The following is a 27,864-nucleotide window of genomic DNA, read 5'->3' as shown; positions in this document are numbered from 1 at the left end:
CACCTGCTTATGCCCACCTGTTCCTACACTCGCACCTGCTTATGCCCACCTGTTCCTTTCAAGTTCATGCCAAAGTCTAGGTGGGTGCTGCTGTTGTACCTGCTTCCTAGATAAGGAAACTGGACTGCCAGAGGATTAGGTGACTTTGTCTAAGATCACATGGGTGTAAGGAGCAGTGAAGATTCCAACCAAGCACTGCCACTATTTGTATGATCAAAGCATGTAAAAGACATTGTCATTAGTTGCTACTGTAGTCAAGGTTTGCAAGGGAAACAATACAATACAGGACACATGACTTATAAGATAATTTTATCATAATCACCTGAGAAGTCATACAAAGAGTGCAGGACAGATGCAGGGACTGGGGTTTGATCCCTGGCATGCAGTGCCAGCCCCGCCCCCGGGGCCTGCTGAGTGGGTGCTTGAGACGGGGTGTAGTGGTGCACACCTGTAATCCCAGTGCTTGGGAGGCTGAAAACAGGAGGATCACTACAAGTCTGATCTGTATAGTGAGACCCTGTACTAAATACATTTTTTTAAAAAGGTGCAGGAAATCTGTCCACATACTAAAGACAAAAGAATCTAGCCAAGGGCCTGGATCCCACAGCAATGTCCTGCATGGGTCCAGCTAAAGACCTAGAGCCACCTGGAGGCCAAGCACTCACCACAGTGTCCCATGCAAATCTGTTTCACAGATGTGCACTGGGAAGGCCCAAAGATCAGTCAGTGGTGGAAGCTAGACAGTCTGCGCCAGTGGGATGGAGGATCTGTGCCAGCAGGCTGCAAGCTGACCACCAGTTGTCCACCACAGTTGCCCTCAACGTATCCCCCCAGCTCCCCACCACGGGCTTCAGACACCCATCGCTCTTGCCAGTCTGATGTGGTTCTGGAAGGCCTCTTCCTGAGTGTCTTCACGAGGGGAGGTCAAACTTACAGCGCATCCTGCTACTGAGTGCCTTCCAGCTGAAGGGGCTCCCTGGCCCTGCACACTCTTAGGTCTGGCAGCAAATGACTTCTGGCCCTTCCCTCACGAACAGTAACTGTGAAAGGCGAATGTTTTGATTCAGGGCACTGAGGCACAGCCATGGCGGCGCAACTAAAGAGGCGAAGGAGGGCTTCAGAATTGCTTCTGAAAGTAGCAAGAGGCCTGCAGGGTGCCCAAATCCCAGCGCGGAATCGGGAGGCTGACGCAGGAGGACTGCAGTGCGCTCGAGGCCAACCTGGGCTGCGTAGGGAGACCCTGTCTAAAAAGGAAGAAAGGATGTGCATGTGTTGGGAGAAGTGTTTTGAGGGGGACAATTTATAACGTGTCTTGTTAGCTTAATATTTTTTCAATTTAAACATTAACTGGATTATGTTTTAATCATACCTCATACCTTGGGATATGCAGAGAAGTCAGGTTCAACAAGGCCGAAAAGGTGGCGTGGCGCTGACCCGCAGACCTTCTGGGATGCGAGTTGAAGGCCAAAGGCTGGTGCGGACGCGGGCAGCAAGCGCGGGTGAGCAGACTGCACTGATGCATGAGGAGGAGCTTGATTCACCCCCCAACACACACCCCCTCATCCCCCACCCCCACCTCTGCGAGGGCGGAGTCCTTGGGACCCAGGCGGAGCTGGGGAGGGGGCGTGGCCATCTCACAGCGGGGCTGCGGATGATGGCGACCCTGGACATCCCAGAAATCCTAGATTCGGTCTCTCCAGGGCTCCTGCTGGCCTAACGCCTACCTCATGGGACAGTGCTGTCAGGCTGTTGGTTTGTGGGGTTTTTTTCTCCTTTGGTGGAACCCGGGATTGAACTCAGGCCCTCACACTTGCCAGGCAAGCGCTTATCCTACTGAGCTATCTCCCCGGCCCCTAGGTTGATGGTTTTGGCTAGCCAGGGGCCCCATGTAGGGAGCTGAGACAGTCATTGGAGGCTTTTTCCAGGCTGCACACCCCGCCCCCGCCCCGAGCGAGGCAAAGCATCAAGTAGGATTGACTTTTCTTACCACCATCCCAAGTGGTGGTGCAGGCCTGTAATTCCAGCACTCCGGAGGCTGAGGCAGGAGGATCGCTGCAGGTGAAACCAGCCTGGGCCACAAAGTGAGCTCAAGGCCAGCCTGACCTGTATAGCAAGGCACTGTCTCAAAAAAAAGATAACTTTTTTGTCTATTTTGTTGTTTTGAAAAATAAAACAATACAGTCATGATGAAAAAAAAAAAATTAGCCACTGACAGAAGTCAAGTAAGATAAAAGCTCTTGATCCTGAGTTCTGAGTCTGCTTCCCCAAGAAAAGAGTATAAAGTTTCTTGCCATCCTTCCAGGGTTCTGCTGTGCACAGCCTGCCTGCGTGCACATTTTGAGCGCCTCTGTTCTGTGCTGTTTTGCATAAACAGCACCACAGCATCTGACTCCTCGGACATCATTGGGACCCTTGGCTCTGCCTTAGCTTGTACGTAGGTGCTCCCTGCCCCACCCGTGCCTGCACACCTGTGTGGAGCCTGCCCCGCGGAGACATTCCAGTTGTCCTCACCTTCTGCTCTCATAGACAGCACAGCAGAGGATGTCTGTGGACACAGACTGCTTTGAGGCAGCCCTGCCTCTCCCCGCGGTCACAACCCTCGGTGCTCAGCCACGCGCCACACACGCAGTGACCGCCTCTTCCCGTGGAAGGTGTCGTGACCCAGGGTTTACTCGGTGATGACTCGAGGAAGGGAAAGGCGTTCAGCTGAGCGCAGAGCAACGGATGCACTCAGCACCCCCTGGGGGCCCTTCCCAGCCTGGCGGGCATGTGCGGAAAACGCCTGTATAGGGCAAGGCGCCATGCCCCAGGAACTGGGTCTGTTGGGCCGACAAGAACAACACGTGCAGAAGAGTCAGGGGCCCATGAAATGCGACAACTGAAAATGAACTCGCGTGGCTCGGGGCCTGCGCGAGGGAAAGCTGAGAACAGCGGGAGCTTCGGCTGTTCTCTCCCTTGGGCCTGTGGAAATGAGAAACGCTTCCCCCTGAATCCCCAGCTGCCTGCCCGTCCTTCTGCCCCTCCGCTGCTGGTTCTGCTCTGCTCTGAGCCAGGGCCAGTTTCCTCCTCCTGCACAAGGTGAGGCCTTGGTTTCTAGGAGAAAATAGCACTCGCCATCCCTCTGCAGCTCCACAAAGGAGGAAGAAAATGAAAACCGTCAACAGCAAATTATCTCCCAGCAAGAGGCGCTGCTTACACCTCAGAGCTGCCCAGAGGCATTTCTTCTTTTCTCCGTGGGAACAGGTAGGTCTTAAAAGTACAAAGTGAAACTTGCAACAGGGGTTGGGGAAGTGGGAGGAGCTTGGCTCCATCTGTTTCTTTAAAACCGTTGGTTGGTGGTATTTTCTGGCTTCTCTTGGGTAACTTTATTTAAAATAGAAAGCCAACCCCCACTTCCTGTTTCCTCTTGGTCACCCCTACCCCCACAGCTCCTGGCTCCGAGACCACCTCCCACCCCCGCAAGGACTGCAGTAGAGATAGCCTTGTAAACAGCCCCCTGGGGGCCCCTGGATCTCCCAGACAGGGAGGTGACAGGGACACATACCCTGTGTACCCCACCCCTGGAGCTGGACACAGCAGAACCGCAGGTCTGCCTGACTCAGGGCCAGCCCCAAGCATCTGCAGCTCTGCCCTTGCTGTCCCTAAGAAACTGTCCACCAATGTGTCTCCTTCCTGTGCCACTTGATAATCTGGCCGGGAAGGGGACACTGCGGAAACTGCACCCGCCCAGAATGTGCGCCCGTGAGGCCACTCGCCGGGGTTGCTCAACTGACTGTTGAGTGACCCAGAGAGAATCAGGGAAGAGCAGCCTGCCCCTGCACCCCTCAGTGTGGAGCCCAGCACACCAGAGCCTGGTCCTGGGTACCCAGACATCTCCCAGTGGGAGGAGCTTGGGCTATCTTCAGATCCCTCCAGTGCTACTCCTGCCGGGCAGGGCTCACTGTCTCTGTGCTCCAAGCAGAATGTGGCGGCCGCGCTGGACAGCAGCTTCCTCTCAGAAGGCAGTGACAGCTGATGGGCAGGCACGGCCCACCGTGCCTCACCCCACCCCCACTCCCACCCCCGCGCTCCAGCCTGTGTTCCGCACTCGCTTGTTCACAAAACACTTGTGGCAGCGTCACAGCCACATATCGCACATCCCAGGCTGGGGAAGCTAAGTTGGGGGGACACGATCCGGCCAGGGAGGCCCCTGTCAGGGAGCTAAAGAGGGAAGCCTGGCAGCAGAGGTGAGGCGCTGCGGGCCTGGGGGCAAGTGCAGGCTCAGGACAGGCGCAGGCGCGGGGTGTGCTGCCCACGCCGGCCCTGTGTGTTACTGCCTGTGACCTCTGTATGCGTTACCAAGAAGAAAGCCTGCACAAGAGACATACTCTTGTAAGACTTTCTTCTTGTTCAGACTGCCCAGTTCTGAGGCTGCTGCGTGGCTCTGTAATTACTGTCTTGACCTAGTAACGCCAGAGCGGGGCTGAGCATGAGGATGCCTGGTGGTACCAAGCTCCACGACCCTTGATCCAGTCCTGTACCTGTGATCACGTCCCGCTAGCTAATCAGAGCACGGGCAGCTGTTCCAGCTCCTGCCTTGCGTCACATCCAAGTGCTAACCCACAAGCCTGGAGGCCTGGCTGTGCTGCTGGGAGTGGTCGCAGCCAGGACCGTGAGAAATCAAGCTGCTCACTGCCTCCAGACTCCTGCGTGTTGTTCCTCTCCTGCATTAAGGTTTGCCACAACGTTATGTCACCCTGAACCTTAGCTTGGGGTCTTTAGAATTGGAGTAACTACTAGGGCTTGCCTCACAGGGTAGTGAGGAGTACATTCAGGCATGACGGCGCAGGCCTGAATCCCAGCACTCTTGGGAGTCTGAGGCCCGAGGATCAAAAGTCAGAGCCCAGCCTGGGCAACTGAATGACGGAGTGAGACATCCTGTCTCACCAAGACAAAAACCAACAACAAAATGGCTGGGGGCATTCCTCAGGACGAGGGCCCTGGGGTAGATCCCCAGTACTAAATAAAAAAGAGAACTCCAAAGAGAAGCCACAGCAGACCGGCATACTGCAGGCGGGCGAGTGGACTTCGGCTCTCACCGCAGAGCAGCCCTGTCCGCTCCTTCCAGGAGGCTGCAACTCTGACAGAGGACACGGACAGCGGGGTGGAGGCTGAAAGGGGGAGATGGGGCGAAGCCATCCCGCAAACCAGCCTGGGAAGGCCATCCGGCAGCGCTCAGGGAAGGAAGGCTCCAGCCTGTGACCCAGAATTGAATCAGGTCCCCTGCAGCACTCAGCCGCTGCTGCTGGGATCAGAGCCCGTGAGCCAGAAGGAATCGCAGGACCGTTTGGTCACTGCGCCTGGGGCCACCACCATCCCAGCCGCCCGCCTTCTGCGCGGTGTAGACGGAGCCGCACTCGGGCCAACACACTGTCTCAGCGTCCGAGCGAGGCAGGCCACGTTGTCGTGCGGTGACGTGTTGCTGACGTGCTGCTGACGCCGACTGTGCTGCTGACAGGGTCTGCTATGATTAGGTCTTTGCAATGCTGTGGTTTCAGCTGATTGACTCCTTTTTCAGCCTGCAGGAGATAAACTGCTCTTGCCCTGGCCTGAGGTTAAAAATGCAGCCTTCAAGACAGACACCCAGCAATGAAGTTGACACAGGGCAGAGCAGATTTCCTATCTTTGTATTAGTGTATTTTGTAGCCTATGTGTATTATTTTGCCCCCAACCTCCCAAACAAAGCTGAGTATTACTTTCTTGCCTCCCCCTCTCTCCTGTAGGCTCAGTTGTTTTCATACGGAAGCCAATAACTCAGTCTCCTCTGTGGACAGCAGGTGGCATGAAGAAGTGGGGAGGCGACCCAGGCCTGGTAGTGTAGGTCTGTAATCCCAGCACCCTGGGAGGCTGAGGCAGGAGGATCATGAATTCAGCCCAGGGCTGGCAAGATAGCTCAGTGGACTAAGCGCCTGCTTAGGCAAACTCAGGGACTGGGCTTCCATCCCTGGCACCATATGCCTCGCTGGCCCCATCCCCGTCCTCAGGCTTGCTGAGCCCCCACCCCACGCTGAGGTGGCCACTGAGACAGGGCATGGTGACATACACCTGTAGTCCCAGCGCTGGGGAGGCTGAAAACGTGGCTCACTACAAGTCCAAGCTGTGTAGTGAGCTCCTGTACCAAATACATAAAAATAAATAAATAAATTTCAAGCCCATTCTGGACAATTTTAGTGAGACTATCTAAAAATGAAATATAAAAAGGGGCTGGGAATGTAGCTCAGTACAAAAGTCCTGGGTTCAATGATGATAAAAACAAAAACAAAAACAAAAAAAATGAGGAAGTCACTGCAGCGCAAGTGACCAGGATCCTGGTGACCTGCAGAGAACACACCGACCCAGGCAGCATTTAGAACCCCAGCTGGGGTCTTTGCCAGTGAGCACGTTTCTCTGCCCTCCACCTCCCCCACATTATTTCTAAGTAAGGCCGAACAGCCCCAGAAGGAAATGCTTTTACTTTGGTGACCTGAGACCTTTCCTGTTGCTTCAACGGCAGTTGGGGTCACCAAACCCTTGTGCGCATACAGGTTTTGTCCCCGTAAAGTTGGGTCAGTCCGCTAAGCCCTCGGCCAGGCCTCTGGAGGTGGCTCCTCTCCCCAAGCTGGGATCAGGGAAGCAGTGATTCACCCCGAGGTCTGCATTAGCTCAGGTGCCATGGCAACGAGACGCCGCATCCGGAGCAGATGGTACCGCAGAATGCACAGCCCGCGGGCAGGCCAGCAAGCCCCTCACCCAGCAGGCTGGGTCCGTCCAGCTGGCCGGGATGGCACCTGGTAACTATTTACATGGGGTAAACACGGACAGCCAGCAGGCCGCGAGGGCCTGGCTGAGACACGGGGGTGGGAGGGTGCGTGGGGCGCGCTGCGTCTGGGAGGGAGCAGGAGGCCCCCAGTGCCTGCGGACAGGACTGCACGGCATGCTGCGCTGTCCTCACTGGGGCTGGGAGAAGTTCACCAAGTCACCGCTGTCACAGGCTGATCGCAAGCCCCTCCCCCAGCGGAGGCCAGGGAAGCTGTGGGGGGCCTTGCCTGCCTCGACTTTCCTCCCTTTCCTTGGCTTCTTTGCTGTCCTCAGGGTCCACCGCTACCTTGTCAGGCTCACAGAGGGGCCACATCAGAGCCAGGCTGAGGGGCCTCTGTGGGAAAAGCTGTGTCTTCTCAGCTTCACCCCCCACCCCCACACCCCCTGCTGTAGTACCCAGCAGGCGGCTGGGGGACGACCTGAGCTCGCATGACGCAAATGCAGCACTGTGACCTCCCCTGGTGGGGTAGGCGTGGTTATAAAGGCAGGATGCTGGTGACAGAACATTCTGCCAGATATCCTGAGCCCTGACAGCAACAGTGAAATTCTGACTTAGTCAGTGCCGGGTCCAAATGATGTTTCATTTCCTGCTTTAGAATTCTTTCCAGTCACAGGACCCCCCAGTGTCTCCCGGCCCATGACCAAAGTCAGAAAGGAAGGGACACCCTGCCCCCCAGGAGGACAGCAGCAATCACTTGCCTACGGGGCTGGCTTCTCCCCTTCCCTCTTCTCAAGCTTCCCTGTCCCCAGGAAGGGATCACACCGCGCCAGGCTAGATGGGCAAAAGTCCACGTTGGGCTAGAAAATCTGACAAATAAGTGATTATCGGAAACATTTTCCATTATTTTTATTAAGAACCTCACAAAAACCAACAAACCGCTGACGCTAGGGCAATCCCTAAAGCAGAAACCTGCGTAACATGCTGGGATCCCGGGGGGCCATGCCAGGACCCCAAGACTCAGGAGACCAGCCCAAAGTCAAAGGCGTTGGGGCTATTCTGGAAGTAGAGATTCAAGAAGCCCAGGAAAATCTGCTTATCTATGAGCAGGGCACAGACCGTGGGGTCCCGCTTCATTGCTGCTGTCCAGAGGCGCAGATTTGGGGTGTGGTCCATGCAGCTGCAAGACAGAAAAGGGGTTGTGCACACAGGTGGGGCTTAGGGGTCGTGGTCAGATCGTGGGGTGTGCTCCTCATCGCTGGATTAGTTCACTTGTGAATTCATAGCTAAATGTGATGCTAGGAAGGGAAACCTGGTCTGAGGAAGGGGCTCACTGTGGGCACATATGGAAGGGTCTCCCTCCCTCCCCCCTCCCTTGATCCCTCCCTCTGCTTCCTGCCTGCCATGCCATGGACTGTCTCGCCTCGGCCATGCCACCTTTCCTGGGTACCAGCCACTTAAGGACCAAAACCCCTGTAAAACTGAGCCAAATAAACCTTTCCTCCTCTAACATGCAGGTGTTAAGAGTTCTGTCCCAGTGAGAAAAGTAACTGAAATGTGTCCAGGAATGTCCACACTCGGCCATTTCAGCTGCTTTAACCACCATGGCCCTTCCGCAGCATGTGGCTGCCACTTTGATTGGACATTTGAACATCAAGATATATTAATTTTGAAGTCTTTAAGGGTGTACTGGGAGAAGATGCCTCAAGCAAGCTGGACTCAGGAGTGTCACGTCTGCCGGGTGGCACAGAAGGACCAGGTGCAGGGCCAGAGAGCTACAAACAAGACTCCACACCTGGGGGCTGCAACCCTTCCTGCATGCAGGCTCTGCGGCGCTGGGAGGCTCGGTATACAAGGTCTGGCCCAGGAGATGTGGGCACTGTGGGATTCTGGGGTCCGTGGAGAGGAACCCAGGGTCTTGCAAACCAGAAAGCACTTACTGGTGGCTTAGAAACCTGCTTCTGTCTCACATACCCTGTCCACAGGGCTCTCTCACACAAGCCACTTCAGCCACTGTCCCCGGGTGCATTTCCAACCACTTACTCGGCGATCCCATAGACATCCAGCCTCTCAAACCAGGGCCAGAAGAGGTAATCGATCATGGTTATGTGGTCTCCACCGAAGAAGGTGGTGTTCTGACAGCCAAGAATCTAGAAATGCGAACAGAAGAAGAGCGGGTTAATGCACGTTCCTGCAGGGATGTTTAGAGACACTAAATGCAGATGCTAGGTTAATCCCCAAAGAGGGGGCACACAGGCTTTGACTTTTCCTGTCTTTAGCAGACTGCTTCTTCCCTTTCCCTGAAGTGTCCTCCACCTCAAGGACCACACGCCCCTGCTGCCCACATACTTCCTGTCTCCCTCCCTTCCCGCTGCCCTCCGCAGGATGTCTCCAGCCAAGGTGGCCCCGTGCCTCCCTCTGCCTGGCTCCTCCATGTGCCAAGCAGCCTGAGGGTCCACGTGGATGGAGCAGGCGGCCCTGCCGCACGCCGGCACTGCCCACTTGCTGGATGATGCTGAAGCCGGGACTATGAAGCCCTGCTTCTGGAGCTGCGGCCCCAGCCGCCAGCATATTCTTGGTCTGGAGTCCAGCGGTTGTTGTAGGCTCCAAGGCAGGGCGGCACCACCAAGAGCTCAAACCCCAAAACTGCCTTCCAGGCATGCTTTCTCCTCTCTCTCTCTCTCTCTCTCTCTCTCCCTCCCTCTCTCCCTCTTCCCCCCCCCTTTAAATCTTTTATTTATTTGGTACAGGGTCTCCTACACAGCTCAGACTCATAGTGATCCTCCTGTCTCCGCCTCTCCAGCGCTGGGATTACAGTATGCACTCCCACGCCCAGTGCTCTCTTCTTTTGACTTCTTTGAGCTTCATATCTGTTGCCCACTGAACATCATCAACTTTTTACATTAAAATAAAATTTCCCTTTCCCTATTGGAACAAGCCAACCTGGACAGATGGACTGTAAAGAAAAGAGAAAGTCTCAACAGATACCCAGCCAAAGAAAGGACCTGAAAGTTTGTTAAAAGCGAAAGTGCTTGGCAGAGGCTACTGTTGGGCCAGGCTTCCCAAAAGGAATACAGCCAGTTTCCTCATTTAAGCCAGCAGACTCTCACCTTGCCCCATGCAGCACACAGCCCTCTAGGAACCTCACCCCTGCTGAGACGAGAGGGCCGTCCACACAGGAGCACTGTGGGGGTGAGCTCCGCAGGCGTCTCCTCGTGGAAGCATGGGGGCCCTAGTGAGGGGCAGGGGCACCCAGAGTCAAGCTGTAAGTCAGGCTCCTGGATAGGCCCAGCCGTGGCGAGGGACACCCAGCACTGCCTGGCTCTCCACGTGACCACGGTCTTGCCTGGCAGCAAAGAGCAAGCCGCGCAGCCAGCAGCCCTGTTTCTCTGCCGGGCTTGGGCTCTGATGCTCCCCAGGGCCACCCACCTCCCTGTGCTCCAAGCCTCACCCTCTCCCGTCTGCCTCTGAGATTACTGGAAAGAACACAACGAGAAACAGGCTGGCCTAGTGTCAGGTGAGGGCAGGGTCACGTGATGAGCAAGGGCAGAGGTGCCCGAGGAGCCCTCTGCAGAAAGCAAATCCACAGCAAGGAAGGATCCGTGGGCTCCTCTGCCCTGCTGCGCCGCATGGAGCCAGCCCGCAGGGATGGAAACCTCCACCACCTCTCCTTTGTTAGGGAGTCGGGTACAGTGCCTCAGTGACAGAAGTAACTAAGAGGAGCAGGACATGGCTCAGTGGTACACTGCTTGCCTAGGACGTGGGAAACCTTCGGTTCAGTCCCCTCTGGTGCCCACACACGGACACAGACACACAAGCAGCAGTTAATAGGATGACACTAAGAAAATATGAACAATGAAAACGCAACACAGAGGCTGTTCTCTTTTAACTTTTGGCACCAGGAATTGAACTCAGCACCTTGTGCTTCTGAGCTATCTCCCTGCCTTTGTTTGTCTTTTGAGACAAGGTCTTGTTGTTGTAGGTCAGGCTGGCCTTAAACTGTGTAACCCAGGTTGGCCTTGGACTCAAGGCCATCCTCCCCCGTCAGCCTCCCAAGTGCTGGGATTACAGGCGTGCACCACCACAGCTGGCTATGGACACGGTTCAACATGAGTAAGTAAGATCAGACTTGAGGGGAAAGGGTTCCTGGGTCCCACAAGGCCCTCAATATCTTTTTTTAAAAAATTTATTTATTTATTTATTTATTTATTTGTGTGTGTGTGTGTGTGTGTGTGTGTGTGTGTGTGTGACGTCCTGAGATGTGGGAAAGGTCTATTTTTAAATGTTCTGTTCTCCGTGTCGCTGAAAAATAAGGCCGGATGAGGGCTAACTAGGGAACACTGGCAATAAAGGAGGCGAAATCGTTTGATAGAGTGAAGGGAAACTAGTCCCGCTCGCTTCAGACCTGCGAAGCCCGGCCAGAGAGGCCCCTGGCGCCGGCCACGCCTCTCGGACCCCGACTGAGCGACCAAAGCGGAAAGCTGGGCTTTGAAGTTGGCGCGAAACTCCGCGAAGAAGCTCGCGGGGTGCCCCCTGGTGGCCACACGCGGTGAGGCGCCGTGGAGGCGGCTCCTTCCAGAGGACTCCAGAAGAGAAAAATAATCTATCAAGCTGTTGAGAAACAAGATCATAAACAGACCTCTCCTTTTTTTTTTTTAATTTTTTTTTTTTTTTGGCAGAACCAGGGATTGAACTCAGGCCTGTGTGCTTGCCAGGCAAGCACTAATCCTACTGAGCCATCTCCCCAGCCCCCAGACCTCTCTAAAGCAGCCATTCTAAAACAAAATCCCAGCCTAAGATCTTGGACGCCTGGGTCCAGCCTTCATACTTGGCCTTCAAACCCCCAAGCCTCGCCGGCCTTCGCCGCTGTGGCGTACAGGGCCTCGGGTCCCTGAACAGTTGGGCTCCCAGCGGCGCCCCCGCGGCTTGCTGGAGGACGAACACCGCGCGCTTTCTTGCTGGAAGCACTTCTTAGGGAGCAGGCCCCACCCAATCCGAGGACACAAGGCGACAGTGAGGAGCAGTGCAGTACAGGCCTGTATCCGGAAGCCCCTGCGCCGCGCCAGCTCCGGGGAAGGCGCTTAGATTCCCAAATGGGCAGCGCCGCTGTCGGGCCTTCCCGCCGGAGGTCCCTGCGCCAGGCGAGCAGGTCCCTGCAGAGCCCACGCGTGTCGGCGCAGGGTGGGCTGCTGGGGTGCCGCTCCAGGGCCGGCAGCGCGTGGGAATCGGGGGGCCCCGAAAGTGCTATGCGGCACACTTTCAACGGGATTAGTTGTTCTTTTCAAAACATATTAATAAAAGGGTAGGAAATGCGTGACTGTCAGGCCTCTGTAGGCGCCGGCCGCCGGCCACGTGTCCCCAGCGGGCGGGACCTCCTGCGCACAGACGCGGTGGAGAAAGTACGCCAGGAGAGGGGCACTGCGTGGTATTTTAAAACGTCCTACTTCTTTAAACACGAGAGATGAACTGAATTAAAATTTAAAACAGAAGAAAAAATTTAAAAGCAAAGAAACCAAACCCGTCGAGTAGATTTTGTACACGAAGGACTCTTTAAAAAGGAGCGTTGGGCCGGGGAGATGGCTCAGTGGAATAAGTGCTTCCCTGGCAAGCACAAGGGCCTGAGTTCAATCCCTGGTTCCGAAAAAAAAAGGATCGTTTACAGATCATGAGGAAAATCATAGGACCTTGGGAGGCTGACAGACCACGACAGACCGCATGCAGGTGACCCCGCGCTTTGAAGAATCCTCCAACTTCAGGAGCAACCAGAGAAACACGGGGCTGTTGCAGCTCGGGGGTGGGGCGTGGGCCTAGACGTGAAGCCCTGGGTCTGATCCTCCCGCAAGGCCCAAAACAAACCAAAAAATTCATCACAAGGAGTTATTATCTATTGTTCATTTCTCTAGAACAAACAAGCATCTTCTTGAATGAAATATCAAAAGGAGGGCCAGGGAGATGGCTCAGTTGAATAAGTGCTTGCCTGGCAAGTGCAAGGGCCTGAGTTCAATCCCCGGTACCGGAAAAATAAAAAAATAAAAAGGAGACAGTGAAAGGCCATCTTCGTGTAACCGCTGAGAGGGGTAAAACAGGACGAGCGCCTGCGGAGCAGCCCAGAGCTAGCCGCGCACCCGCCAGAGCGCGCACCCTTCCAGCTGGAGATTCCGGGTCACACTGTCAAGCAGAAGAAGTGGACTCTCGGCCCGGAAGCTGCTGTCCCGCGGCCTCACTCATCACCGCGAAGGACTCCCACCGACCTGCGCCGTGAGGGGTGCGGGGAGGAGCCGCTTCCCGGTGCACACAGCGCACGAGGCAGCGCTTCCCGAGTTTCCTGGCGGCGCGCCGGCTGCGCGGCAGCAATCTGGGGTCCGAAGCTGGAGGACTGCGCGTCCAAGGCCGGCCTGGGGTTAGCAACTCGGCAAGCGCACGACTCAAAAGAAAAGGAAAGCAACCTGGGCTTGGGAGGGAAGCTCGGTGCGAAGGCTCTGGGTTCAACCCTCAGTGCCGGGGGCGGGGTGGGGCAGGTTGGCCAAGTTACCCAGCTAGCAGCTGATCCAAATGCCAGCCAGCCGTCCCTGTCAGGGACCGCCAGCGCCTCACCGGAAGGAACAACAGCCAAGACTGCTGCCACCGGACGGGTGCGCTGAGTTAGCCAGGAGTCCAGAAGGGCTGACAGCACGGGGCTGCACAAAGGCTGAGCATTTCGCTCCCAGCTGCATATTCATGATGTCCCAAAGTGGAATAAGCGCCCATCAACCGATGAGAGACTACACGGAATGTGGCATAGCCACGCCGTGGAATATTATGTGGCCACAAGGAGGAATGAACTAGAACTTTAGATACTCGTGTTAAGTGAGAGGAGCTCCTGAAAGAGTGCACATGGTGGGATTAGATGAGCCGCCTCAGATAATTGTATCCGGAGACACAGCGTTGAGGGTGAAGAGGGGCAGGCAGGGGAAAGTTAGCCTCAGGAGCAAGCGAAAAAATACAGGGCTGGGATGTAGCTCAGTGACGCAGCAGAAGGAGTTTCTCTGTGATATGACGAAAATACTGTGAAATTAAATAATGGCAGTGGTTACAGGTACATGGATATAGGAAACCCACCGAACCCTACACCGGAAGAATGTGAATTTCTTCTTAATTTTTTGAAATCTTTTAGTTATTTATTTTGGTACAAGGTCTCGCTATGTAGTTTGGGCTCATGGTGATCCTCCTGTCTCGGCCTCCCCAGCGCTGGGATTACAGGTGTGTGCTACCACGCCTGGGTTAGGTGGCCGACTCAGCATGCGGTACCAGGGATTGGACCCACGTCCTTGCACTTGCCAGGCAGGCGCTTAGACTGCTGAGCTATCTCCCCAGGTCCAAGAATGTGAATTTCATGATACATAAATTATGTCTCCATGAAGCTATTGCCAAAGAACATAGTAAGAATAAATGTAATTCATAAACACTGCAACTTAGTTGACAGAAAATAAATTTAGCTCATAGATAGTTTATGGTATATAAAAGAAAAAGTTATTTCTGGTGAAGCATTAGCTGGATAAAAACACTTTTCTTTCTATCTTATAAACAATAAATATCACTAAAATTAAAAACAGTAAGACTGAACCAGGACACAATATATCTAACAGACTAAAATGTCTTTTCTAGAAAGAAGAAAGGACAGATTGAGTAGGTTTTGATAGATTTAATGTATAATAGCGATCGACTTGAGCCCATGAGTTTGAAGCCAGCCTGAACAACCAGTGAACCTGTATCTCAAAGGAAAGAAGAGAGAGAGAGAGAGAGAGAGAGAGAGAGAGAGAGATGCTGCGTGAGGGTTAAACTGAAGAAAGTCCTTAAGCACAGCTGTTCCTGAGTGATGCGCACACAGCGTGGGCGAACTTGACCTTGGTGCCACCCCACCCCACAGGCCGGAAACAGCAGGAGCGCAGCAAGCAGCTCGCAGCAGGCGTGCGCGGAGGAGAGCACCGGGCCCCACGGCCACGCGGGCGCTGACCCCTCCGTGCTAACCAAGGTCACCGGCACCCTCCTCTCCACACATCTGCCAGGGACCAGGAAGGGCCAAGCAACGGCCAGAGAGCGGGTCCACTGCAGTCGCAGGCACCCCGGGTCACAGCAAAACCCCAAGCGCCTGAGAGCTCTGGCCAAAGTCTGACCTTCACCCACCACAAAAATATTCTGAATGAAGTCACTGATGACACAAAAGCTCTCCACAAGGCCCTGCCACCCTGAAACCCACAAACCTAAGCTGAAGCCTGGATCAAGTGCTATTTTGAAATAGAAGAATGAAGAAGAGGGGAGGGGGGAAAGTGTCATTAAGATGGAAGATTTCTTGTCATGTAGCCACATTTGTGCGCTTTTTACGCCCTAGGAGATGCTCCTCTGTTGCCTCTGTAAGGGCCTGGGGGCCTGCCCCTACGTCCTGTCCGGAGCACCAGCCTGGGATTTGAAGCTCCTGGGATGCCAGGGTCTAGCCGTACACTAAGGCTGCCCTCCAGCAGATTTTCTAGCTTTTCTTGAGTCATTAATCTAAAACAGCACACACTTTTAGCTTTCTTCTTTTTTTACGCTATTATTGATTCTTCTATGCATTTTATTAAACATTTATAATTACATTACACGTTTACATACATACTTTTGAGATGGGGGTCTTATGCAGGCACTAAGCTGCCCAGGCAGGCCCCAGCCTGCGATTGGCCTCCTCACCTGCCTCCACCTCCCAGAGTGCTCAGGTCAGATGTGTGCCACCTGGCCCAGCTCAAACTGGACTCTAAAAAAGAAACCTGAAAGCCAGACAGGGCACTTATATTTCAAGAGAAAACAGCTTAAGACTGCAAAACAAGGGCTGGCAAGATAGTACAGCGGACCAAGTGCCTGCTTCGGCAAGCTCAGAGATGGAGTTTGATCCCTGGTCTCACATGTTATGCTGGCTCTGCCCCTGGGTGAGTCTGGGCATGGTGGCGCTCGCCTGTAATCCCAGCACTAGGGAGGCTGAAAACAGGAGGATCACTACGAGTCTGATCTGTGTAGTGAGACCCTGTACCAAATGCATACATATATACATATATACATACATACATACATACACAAGATTGCAAAACAAAAACTGAGCCTTTTGTTTTGAGAGAACATGGCAGATTGCACTTGGAGGTCTTGCCTTAGGCTGGGTATGGTGTCACATGCCTGTAACCTCAGCACTAGGAAGCCCGACGCAGGAGGACTGTTGGGAGTTCACGGCCAGTCTGGGCTGCATGGTGAATTCCAGATCAATCTAAAGTACACAGTGAGACCCTGTCTAAAACAAAAAAACAAAAAACAGAAAAACAAAAGATAAATCTTGCCTCATTTCACTGAGAAAGTGGGCATTTAATAGCCCAACAGAGTGTTGATCATACAAGACTTCATGAAAGAACAGCAAAATTTAGGGGATTGTTCCTATGTAATTATTCTGACAAGTTTCAATTGCTCTAGCTCCTCTTAGAGTAATTACATTGGTATTTAGAGGAATATTTCAAATAATTCAGGTCCACCGGTCATGTTCAAATTCTGCCACTCCCTACCTTGTAACTATATCCTGGTCAACGTTATAAGGGACAAAACCCACAGTGAGCCTCCGGGACCAGGCGATGCCCATGTAAATACCACCCATGACGCGCGCTCACACGTGGGCTGCTCAACGGCAGACGCTTCTGCGGCTCGGCACTACCGATAAAGTGAGGGGCTCTCAGGGCTCGCCGAGCTCCCCAGCTCGGACTGTGCAGCGAGCACGCGCGGAGCGTGAAGCCCACCTCGGTGGGAGGCTTTGGACGCTGAGGGCAGCGTGTGCTGACGGGGACTGTCTCCCGCCTTCCTTCCGTGGGAGCTGAATGCTAAACCGTCACGATGGTCCTAGCGCGTCTACTCCTGAGCATTCTAGCTAGCGCTGCGACCCAGTACTGCCGCTCCCGCCGCGGTCCAGCCCAGCCCTGGATTCATCCATCCTCACCGCGCTCCTTCATGCATCTCCAGCCCAGCGCTCAGCACACCGAGTTTTAAATGCACCTGACAGTCTATGTCCTGCTCCGGGGGCTCGGTATCCGAAGGCCTCTGATGGTTTGTATTCCTACTATTTAGTTCAGAGCCCACCCGGAGGTCCCACTCCAGCTTGCAGAGGACTAGAACACCAGGCCAAGAGAGGCTGCTGCAGAGCCTGAACGTCGAACACAAAGCCCTGGTGCAAAGCTCCTGCGGTGTGACGCACCACTCAGAAGCGGGGCCCACTGCACCTGGAAAGCAATCGGTACTGAAGAGCCACTGTGCCCTGCCACCACTTTATACATACAGCAATCTGCGTAATCCTACATGCGGAGCCCTGCACAGCTTTCTCCACGCAGCAATCTGTCACCTACAGAGTTCCCGCATCACTGAAATGCACGAGGAGGGAGACCCATCCAAATGTGATCCAGTTTTCCTTAAATTAAAAGTTCCAGCAGTTATCTTGTCATTCTGAGAATGAAAACTTTACACTAAGATGGACAGAACCTAAGGAGAGAAAGAATCTCAGCCCCTGCTGAGTTCAGGAGGAAGCTGCCACGCACTACCCTCCCCCAGCTGTGAGCCCAGCTGTGAGCGTGAGAGAATTCACCCTGGAAAGGCAAAGGTGCAGCAGCAGGTGACAAAGCAGCCACTGACCAACATGCTGGCCACGCAAGCAGAGGCCACGGAAGCCGCAGGAGATCCAGAGGGAACTTGGGGATGTAAAGAGGGGAAGACCGCGTGCGGAGGGAAGGGCCGTGAGGTGGCGGGCTCCAGGTGCAGGCCTGCTGGGCTCGCCCACTCTGCGGGACAGGGGCTGCCTACCTCCTCCAGGTTGCAGAACTCCCGCCGCAGGGCGCCCTTCAGGTCAGCATACTCCCTCCCGCATCGCTGAGCCACCAGACACTCCTTGGTCAGATGCGGGATCTAAGCACAGGACACGGTTCTTAGTGAAGAAACCTAGCCCCGCCACGAAGCTAACTCCACCGGTACAGCCCAGCACCCAGCAGAGATGACCCTGCTCAGGGTACAGGGCTCCAGGATACCCAGTGGACCCAGTGACACACCCCTCACAGCACCCAGGCAACCAGGTGGGTTAAGGGGTTCTCTGAGGCTGCTGTTCACATGCTGTGCGTTGCTAGGCAGGACAATGAACCTCGCTAAGCCTCAGTGTTTGCATCTGGAAAATGGTTACAGGCACAGTACCACTCCCAAGGGCAGATGTTGGAGGAAACAAGTTAGCCTCTATAAGGTGGAGCGGCATTTGGCACACCCTAAGCACCCGAGTATGTCTGCTCGCAATATCACGGAGTTGAGGTTTTTTCTTTTCTTTTGAACTACAAATTGCCCATCACTTCTTTCATCAGCAGCTGCGCCATCTCTTCTGTCTTCACACAAGTGCTGCCCTCTTGTCTCACTTAAAGGGCAGCCCCCTCCCAGGACTGTGTGACCTGAAGCCTGGGACATATTTCCTGTGAGGGTCACCAGTTCCAACAAGTCACGTGGGCAGAAGCGTGTCCTACTGACACCGGCTAGGTCTACTGAGCAGGACGGAGAGGCACCAGCAGGCAGCGCAGCCCTCAGCCTCCGCTCTCTGCCGTCAGCCCTACTCTGACTCCACATCAGACTGTCCCGTGTGAAGATGAAACACTGCCCCGTGGCCTGCCTTCACAGTGGGCCGGAGCTTAGGAAGGCGCCCCAGGAAGGGTGTTCTACCTTGCAGAACAGCTCCAGCAACATCTTCTGGCGGGCCCGCTCGTAGGTGTCACCTGGAAACAGCTTCCTTCCTGGGTACGTGTCATCCAGGTACTCGCACGTGATGACTGACTCGAAGATCAGCTGGTGCTGGCTGTTCTCCAGGACAGGAATTTGGCCAAAGGGGTGTTTTGCATAGTACCAGTCGGGCTTGCTTCGCAGGTTGATGTTGATAACTTCATGCCTTACAAAGCAAAGGGGGAGGGAGGCAGAGTAAACGAAGGGTGTGCCCAGGCAGAGGCCCATGTTGAGAGCGGAAGCCAGGATTAAAGTATTTTTTTAAGTTTAAGTTTGTGAGGAATATAGCGCACCACCACCCTCATTCCTGTGGTGAGAGGCGGCAGATGTTCCTGTGCCTTCTGTCCTCCACCCCTCATGGCTCCTCCTGAGGGGGGTTTGCATCCCTGGGAGTGAGATCCATGGGGGAGAACCTCAGACCCCTCACCCGCCATCACACTGGACAGCCTCACTCCAATTTTGCTCAAACCCATCACCCCTCTGTGCTCAGTGGGCTGAATGGTCAAAGAAGGGCAACAATTGTACCCTCTGTTGGCATCTTCTGATGACCAAATAAGCTGCTATGTGTTGTGGTTTGTGTGTGGCTGTCCCCCCCAAAGCCTCATGAGGTCACAGTTTTATCAGAAGGGGATGAATCTAGTGTGTGAACGATCCACAGTGCAGAGCTGCGATCAGGCACAGGTGATGGCAGGGTCAGTGGGCTGACAGGATCAGCCCCACCCTGATCGCAGCAGTCTGGATGCAGTCTAAGGACCACAGAGAGTTTTGTCTCTCTCGTGCTGTTTTGCTGTTTTCTGCAGCCACAAATTGTTGCTCTCTGCCATGTGTCACCCTGCCTTGGAGCCAGCCAACAACGCCTGAAACTTCTGCAAACTGTGAGCTAAGCAAACCTTTCCTCCTCTTACTTTGAGTTTCAGGCATTTTGTCTCAGCAACAAGACAAGTAGCTAAGACACTATGCATAAAATTTCAGAATAATACCTAATACATTATTAGCATGCAATAACTTTTAAGCTCTTGTGACTAATTAGCATTACTAGAGCTGCAGGCCCACGCAGTTACCAGAGGCATGCACATACAGCTAAAAAGATTAAAGGAAGCACACGGGCACGTGCTTGCTTAGTCTAAAAGGAAGCACCACCTGCTGGTGTCTGCAGGCATTCTGGCCAGAATGGGGAAGGGAAAGGGAAGGGAAACACCACTGTGATTCATAAAGGGCAGAAAGGATAGGACACTGCTAAATATTCAACAATGCAGAAGACGACCAAAATGTCAGTATTGCTAAACTCAAGAACCCTTGCCTAATGAAATATTTACATAGGTTCCCGAAGCTGCCAATGTGTTCCCACCTGGGCAATATACTGAGTTTCGGTTATTTTTCTCAAAATATAGGCATCCTTAGGGCCAAGTAGATTTGAACGAAAGGGGAAGAAATATGTGTCATATACTGCTAACAGGGTAGAAAACTTACACGTTCTATTTTGAAACACCTCTATACGGGTCTCTATCCTCCGAGGTGACCTGGCAACTCTGAGCCTGCCCTAGGAGCATTGCCACAAGGCAGAGCGAGCCCGGTGGCACTCTACACTTCAGCCAGTCCCGGCCTCAGTCCACACCCCAGCCGAGCTGCTCCGCTCTCTTGATCCAGGCCTGCGGCAGCTGTTCTCCCAGAGTTCCTTCAGGGAGGCCACGCACCCACATCTCAGGTAAGTTGGAACCTTCCGGTCACCTCCTAAAAGCAGTTCCTTCTAGCTCAATGTTTGCGAAGATTTGGTTTTTCTTCCCACAAACACTTCTGAGTCGTTGGTATGCAGCAGGCTTTCTTCTACCCCACAAATAGAAGAGCTAAATCCCTATCCTGAAGAACTCGCACCTTCTGTGGCGCCGGGTCAGTGTGGGGAGCAGTGAGAGGATCTGAGGGGTCAGAATGGAGCAAAGACAGGTGACCAACTATGAGAATGTCGCTGCGGTGAGAAGTGGAACGTGGCAGAGCTCCGAAGCCTGGATGGAGTGGGCGCTGCATCTGCAGGGGCAGTCGGGGAGGCCCCGCTGCGCTCGCTCCTCGCACACAGAGCTGGGATGCGGGATCCGCTTCGCCTAGGCAATCGCTCCGTTTACTCCGCACTGTCTACCAGGTTGTGCACAACCATGAGGCAGGGAGTCTGCATTTCAAGAAGGCTGACTAAAATAGCTGTCTTTTTGCCAACCACTTACTGACTTTGTCTAGGAAAAAAAGAGACGGGGAGCCCCTTCTAAAATCTGAGAGGGCCCGAGGTTGCCCCAGACCGTGGGGCTTGGCTTGCTGGGGACACCTCGCTCCAGCTCCTCACCTGATGCCTTTGGCCTTGAGGACCAACCGAGTCCTGTGCGAGTAGGGGCAGAACCTCATGCTGTAGATGCGGATGAGTCCCTCGGGAACCGGCCCTGGGGGACAGCTTCCTGCAAGGGGGAGGCGGAGAGAGGGGCTCACCCAATGTCCTGCATCCCAGCAGGGCTCTGGGCTCCACCTCCCACATCCCACAGAGGACACTGTGTGTGTGTGTGTGTGTGTGTGTGTGTTTTGCAAAAGTTCCTCCTTGCGTGGTGGCTGCACGGGCCGGTGTGCCCACCCCACAGTGTCCCTGCCCTCCACACCACTGGAGAGGACTCACCTTTTCTCAAGGACCTGGTTGCATCCCCAGACATGGCCTGCGCTCACAGTCTCCACTGTAGTGGGCTCCAAGGACAGCTGCACACGGCGCCCTTCCTGCCCTAAATGCAGTATTGGATGCTTGGACCCTGGAGGTGCAGAGGGGAAGTGACCTGGGGTAGAAGCTAGGATGATGTAACATGGAAGACAGCGGCACACACTGCCCTGCTGAGCTACGGTCTTGAATTGTACCAGGCAGAAAACAATTCCTTTGTGTTCCCGGGGCTGAGCTCCAGTGCGCTCTGCTTGCAAGAAAAAGCCTAGTGTGTCTCCTCACACCGTTGTTTCCAGGGATTTCCCCACTTGCATTCCCCAGGGGCTCAGTCAAGCAGCTAACAATATTCTTATTTTACAAAATAGAAATCAGCCCCAGAAAAATAAAATCAGGTCTTCAAAGACTGATTCCCTGCTCAGCCTCTAAAGCTGAGGGGAGGTGTGAGTCCAGGAAAGTCCAGAGCACATCCGGCCTCTGGCCCGCCGTTAGTCGAATCTAAATATCTTTTAGTAACATGGTAAAGATTCATATGTGGCTTTCCAAGAGGAACCTTTTGGCTTTGGGAATTCTGTTTTACCCAGAACTCCTTGGCTAGCCGTGCCAAGGCTTTCTCTCTACAGAGTAAGAGTCTCTGAAAATCTTCAGATTTTTTTTTTTTTTTTTTTTCAGAACCAGGGATTGAACTCAGGCCCTTGCGCTTGTCAGGGAAGCTCTTATTCCACTGAGCCATCTCCCCAGCCCCCTGAAAATCTTCAGAGTAGTGATGCTACAATTTTTAATAAACCACTCAATGGTTTCATGAGCTCAACTTGGATAATAATGTAGTATGTGCTGTAGCATTATAAAAACCGAGGAACAGCAAAAACTGTTTCAATAAATGCAGAGATGCTTAAAGTGCTGTCAGCCAGGAATCTGGTTTTGGAAAAGACACTGATTTCTGACTTGCTATGTTGATTACTTTTCTTTTTTTTTTTTTTTTTAAATTTTTTATTTATGTGTGTGTGTGTGTGTGTGTGTGTGTGTGTGTGGCCAGCTCAGCCCACCAGGGGGCGGGGCTGGCTGGCATGTGGTGCTGGGGGATTGAACCGCGGTCCCTGGGCTTTACTAAGCTTGTTCTAAGTAGGTGCTTTAGACCACTGAGCCATCTCACCAGGCCCTACTTTTCCTTTTGGAAGATAAAGCTATAGCTAAATGCTGCTGTGGAGCTGCATGTGACCATGAAAGGCAAACTGGATGGTAACATAGAAGCAAGGGATGGAGCCCTGCTGTAGTAGAGCCCTCAGTAAGTAGATAAGGAGATAATTTGCAGACAGATAGATTTAGCCCTCAAAGAAAGAAAGAACACAGATTTCAAACAGTTGAGAGAAATGCATCCAGGTTCTCACTGGGAAAGGAAACCCACAGAGGAAAGCACAGCACCAAAGTCAGCATGAATAATCCCTAACACATGCTTAGTTCTTCATACCAACTAACCCATTTGATCTTTAAGTTATCCCTATGAGTACTTATTGTTATTATACTTTTTTTGGTACCAGGAATCGAACTCAGGACCTCACACTTGCCAGGCAGGTGCTGTGCTACTGAGCTACATCCCCAGCCCCTACTGTTGTTATACTTCAAAAGACGGGTAAGCCAAGGCCAGGGAGGGTAAGCACTTGGTGAAAGCCTTACAACCTGTGGGGGAAGAGGGAGGACACAGAGCTGGTGCCTGGCCCCAGACAACCCTCTTGACCAGAGCAACGGATTGAAAAGTCAGAAATTTTTTGTCAAATAGTAAATATTTTAGACGTCTTGGGCCATCAGGTCTCAACTATTCAACTCTATCCTTTTAAGGTAAAAACAGTCATTGATATTATACAAACTAGTGGATATAATGGGGATCTAGTAAAACTTTCTTTTTTCTTCTGTATTTTAGGGAAGGGCCTACAGGGTGTTCAGAGTCTCACTACTAGGTCAGACTCATTGTGATCCGCCTGTTTACAGCCTCCCAAGAGCTGGGATTACAGGCCTGCGCCACCACACCTAGTCTCACCAGCTCAACTCGTCCTGGGGGCAGGGTCGCAACAGCAGGCCCAGGGATAGAACCCTTGGTCCCTGCACCTGCTTGCAGGTGCTTTAAGATCTAATAAAACTTTATGGATACTGAATTTAAATTCATATGGCTTTATTTTTAGAGCAGTTTTAGGTTCACAGCAAGATCAAGGAGCAGTTAATGGCGATCTCCCAGATGCGCCCTTCCCCTCCCCACGCACACGCACAGCTTCGCCAACACCGCACCTAGCACGGTTTGCTTGTCACAGTCCATGGACAGATTCCAACACACGACTACTTGAGTCAGTTTGTATCACCATTCATTGCATGAATTTCATAATTTTTCATGTCACATTATGATTTGTATTTGAGTTTTTCAAACATTTAAAAATGTTCTTAGCTCTTTGGGGAGAAAAAAAAAAAGCAGTTGCCGCATGTAGCCCCATGGCCTTAACTCGGCCATTAGCACTGGCTGAAGGGGCAGCCGCCAAGCCCAGAAGGCCATCTGTAAACGAAAAGGCTGCTGTGGCCTGAAGGATGTACTGCCAAGCTTTTCTCCACACTCCTTCTCTTCAACGGACATCAAGCACTGGAGGTGGGAGCTGTTGTTCACTGAGCGTGTGAAGTCGAGTTCTGAGACGCAAGAAGGCGGGGCGGAAGCACGGAGGGTCTCACCACCCTCCTTTAGAGGGAAACAGTAAGTTCAGGGTCTGCCGCCCCGCTCCGGAGCCGGGCGGCTGTGAGCATTGCGGACGCGCAGCCCAGCTCCCACTTCCACCTTCCCTGCCTGCAAGGTGGCATCGTCACTGCAGCCTCCATGAGGGGCTCCTCGTGAGTCTGCGATGAGCCGCATGGGTGTCCAGTACATAAAAGCTCAGGGTACCCCCAAATTAATCAACACTAATGACTAAGAACATGTTTTAATAGCATAGAGTATTCTAGTTTTGTATCCATAAAAATGAAATGTACTATAATTCAGCTTTCCTAAGTATGCTTTAAATTAAAATTCAACCCGTGATATTTATGTTTAATGCCAAATAGAATGAATGTTCCAGGCAACATTTCAGTACATGGCTTTTTTTCCGGGAGGAGGGGGCTGTATTTTAGGGAAGGGTCTACAGGGTGTTTAGGGTCTCACCACTAGATTGGACTTGCAGTGTGATCTGCCTGTTTACAGCCTCCCAAGAGCTGGGATTACATGCGCACACCACCACGCCCAGTCTCAATTGCTGTCTCAGTGTGCCCTGGGGGTGGAGCCAGCACTGTAGGCCTGGGGATCGAACCCCTGGTCCCTGCGCCTGCTTGCAGGCACTTTAATCCACTGAGCTATTTGGCTGGCCCTCAGTACATGGTTTTTAATCTTACCATTGAACACTATATTTTCCCTAGAAAGACTTTAATTAGTAGTAGTACCAGGAATTGAACTCAGAACCTTACGTTTGCCAGGCAGGCTCTTATGTCACTAAGCTATATCTTCTGCCCCTGAAAGGCTGTGACTTTAAGCTTATCCTTAGTTCCTTTTTAAGATCTGAGCGGTAACTCTTTGAATTGCTCTTCGCAAACTCTCCAACCTGTTGCTTCCTGTTTACCCTTGTACTACTGACCCATTTAAGCATATACGAATTGTAAATAGGGCCACAGTAAACCAGCTCCAAGTCAGCTTCCAAACACCCGAAATAGAATCAGATGTTTGGAAAGTGTAAGGATTTTTGATCGTGAGTGACTAATTACTTAAGCCTTTGAAAGAAGGAAGCAGCCAGAGAAATCATGTTCTCACTGTCGCATTAGTGCAGGAGGCAGGCAGTGGAGTCACGAGTCACCGGGTATTCAGTTACTGTTCACTGGCTCAAAGAGTAAGACACGCAGTGGCGCGCTTCTGCAGGCCCAGCGCTCAAGAGGCTGAAGCAGAAGGAGCACCCCAAGGGCGAGACCAGCCTGGGCTACACAGCAAGACCCTGTCTTAAAACAAAAGCAGAAACAAAACAACAACCCCTATCCTCAGATGAGCCTGTGTTCGGGACTTTTTTCAGGAAGTGAGAATTACATGGAATTATGCTCCAATGAAGACACTGGGGACATACTAAATAAGATTACTAAAATCACCAGAAGAGGAACTTCATTTCCCCACTAGGGAAAGTAGGAGCACAGCAGACTTTCTTTTTTTTATTTTTATTACTTTTAAAATCTTTTATTTATGTATTTGGCACAGGGTCTCGCTATACAGCTCGGATTCATAGTGATCCTGCTGTCTCAGCCTCTCCAGCGCAGCTGGGATTACAGGCATGCACCACCATGCCCAGTCTGTGGCCGAGTCGGTGGCTGGTTTGGTGCCCAGGCTGGCACGGCATGTGGTACTGGGGATTGAACTGGGTCCCTGTGCTTGCCAGGCAGGCGCTTAGTCCACTGAGCTATCTCCTCAGCTCCCATGCTTTCTTTATAATTATTTGTTTTCTATCCCTCCTTCTCTTTACAACTTGAGAAATCAAAGAAAAAAAAAGCTTACAGTTTTTACATAATCATGTTGAATAAGCAAAGGCAAATTTTCAAGATTCTGATGTAACCAAGTCAAATATTTTTGAAATCAAACAAAGCACAGTGATTTTGGAAAAGGAACACCAAACTTGTTAAGTCACAGGTGTAGCCCTTGTGGTCAAAGGCTGTGCTGGCCTTCAGTTTCCACAGGGACCTGGCTCTGTGATGGTCCTTGGATGCCAAAATCTGCGGGTGGGAGCTCAAGGCCTTTATGCAGGATATGTCTAACTGCGTATAACGTAACACAGGCTTCCAAGGACCTTACAGCCATGACATACCTCGAATACCTACGATGACATAATGATAAACAGTTCCATTAAATCGCTTAAAGAACAGTGACCAGGAGCAAAGTCTATATGCTCCTTACAAGTGCAAGATTTTTCCAAGTATTTGATCTGAGCTGAGGCTGGCTGAACCTTTTAACATGAAACCCACCCACAAGGGGGACGAGCTGCCCTCTCCTTTCCTGGCTCAATCTCTAAATGGTACCGGTTGGTGAATAACAAGCCTGGAGCAGATAGCATGTTGATGCGGGCCTCAAGGATGGTCTCACTGAAGGACGCGAGCTAGATTCCACTCTTCTTTTTGTCCCCCACTGGCTGGGTGACCTTGGGCAAGCTCCAAAAGCCCTGGTGCTCTGATCTGCGACCTGGAGCCCACAGCACCAATGCAGCCTGCGGCTGGAGCAGGTTTCACTCAGAATGAGACACATTTAAGGATGAGCGGGTGTCTGTTCCCTACACGGCCAATGTGAGTTATTATTTGAGAGTAACAAGGAAGATTTTCAGTCTTCAAAAAGACTGGACAGCCTCAGAAACCGTATTCCCTTGCCTGACAGTGCTCTAATCACAGGGTGCAGCTGAGTTAACACATGTCTGTGGCTGGGGACTAGGGGTCAGGGGGTTCTTCGCCAGGAAAATAAGAACAGTGTATTTAGAGTTAAAGTGCTTTATTCATGTGGCTTTCCCTTTTTTTTTTTTTTTGGCCGAACCAGGGATTGAACTCAGGCTCTTCTGCTTGCCAGGCAAGCACTTATTCTACTGAGCCATCTCCCTGGCCCCTAAAGTGCTTGATTTAAAGAGCTGGCCTTTACTCTTAGGTCTCAGCCCTAGCAAAGTGTGTGTGTGTGTGTGTGTGTGTGTGTGTGTGTGTGTGTGTGTTTGGAGACAGGGTCTCACTATGTAGTTCAGGTTCTGGCTGGCCTTGAATGCTCACTATGCAGCCCCGGCTGGCTTTGAACCTGTGGCGATCCTCCTGCCTCAGCCTCCACTGTGCTGGGATTACAAGTGTGTGCGACCACCCCGGGCTTGTTAGAACTTTTTCTGAAGTTAAATTATTTTTAACTTCATGAGTGACTAATTACTTAAGCCTTTTAAAGAAGGAAGCAGCCACTGAACTCATTTTCTCACTGTCACACGCGTGCAGGAGGCAGGAAGTGGAGTCACGAGGTCACCGGGTGTTCAGTTACTGTTCACTGGTTCAAAGAGTGAGACACGCGGGATGGTGCGGTGACACATTGGCAAAGTTTCAATAGGGCAAACTTAAAAGACTCCTGCTCTGGGGCCCCAAATTCCTGAGAACCCCTAAGTGCTCAACTGGCCTCAAGACGCTCTTGCCTTTGAATACGACGCAGGCCTGCCCACCTGGAGCCGCTGACAGCTGGTGACAGGAGACACCTCAGGGACCTTTCCGCACGCGTGGTCTTCCGAACCCGAGCGACAGGGGCAGCAGGGGGTCCCGAACCCGGCTCCCGAAATCCTACTCACTGATTGGTCCTCAAGACCGGAGCTCCAGCCAATCCCAAGAGCCCTGGGCGGCGCCTGCCAAGAGGCAGAGCGGGGCGGATTTCTGCTGCGTTTACAGCTCCCGCTGCGCGAGGTCGAGTCGCAGGCCCGGTTGCCTCCGCACGCGTGGGGAGCCCGCAGCGCCTGGCCGTGGCGCCTGGGTCCCCGCTTCGCGGCGGGGAGGCCCTGCCTCGAGCCACCTGGGTGGGCGGACCGGCCAGGACGGCGGCAGAAGCGGGTCCTCTGAGCCCAGGCCGCGGCCAGGGCACGTGGGC

The 27,864-nt window shown here is 52.9% G+C and overlaps 1 protein-coding gene across 1 annotated transcript; it reads right to left on the bottom strand.

Annotated features, from left to right (window-relative positions):
- Positions 1-7,733: 7,733 nt before the first annotated feature.
- On the bottom strand, positions 7,734-27,802 carry LOC101576749 (glutathione S-transferase omega-2). The gene is made up of 7 exons (XM_012514806.2): positions 27,572-27,802; positions 21,210-21,336; positions 20,889-20,997; positions 18,503-18,725; positions 17,612-17,713; positions 8,819-8,925; positions 7,734-7,955 (listed from the first exon to the last, which is right to left on the bottom strand). The coding sequence occupies exons 2-7, from the start codon at positions 21,241-21,243 to the stop codon at positions 7,796-7,798; spliced, it is 735 nt and encodes a 244-aa protein (XP_012370260.1). The 5' UTR covers positions 21,244-21,336; positions 27,572-27,802; the 3' UTR covers positions 7,734-7,795.
- Between the last annotated feature and the right edge of the window lie 62 nt (positions 27,803-27,864).

Source organism: Octodon degus, unplaced genomic scaffold (assembly GCF_000260255.1).
Source record: "Octodon degus isolate 3935 unplaced genomic scaffold, OctDeg1.0 scaffold00042, whole genome shotgun sequence".
Taxonomy (NCBI): domain Eukaryota; kingdom Metazoa; phylum Chordata; class Mammalia; order Rodentia; family Octodontidae; genus Octodon; species Octodon degus.
Note: the sequence above shows the minus strand (reverse complement) of the source record. Positions and strands in the feature narration are given on the sequence as shown.

Coding starts and splice junctions, on each gene's coding strand:
- LOC101576749 (XM_012514806.2), bottom strand. CDS start 21,243: ATGTCTGGGGATGCAACCAGGTCCTTGAGAAAAG. Junction 17,714..18,502: donor TGCTGGAGCTGTTCTGCAAG/GTAGAACACCCT, acceptor TCCTGTGCTTAG/ATCCCGCATCTGACCAAGGA. Junction 7,956..8,818: donor GATGTCTATGGGATCGCCGA/GTAAGTGGTTGG, acceptor TCTGTCTTGCAG/CTGCATGGACCACACCCCAA.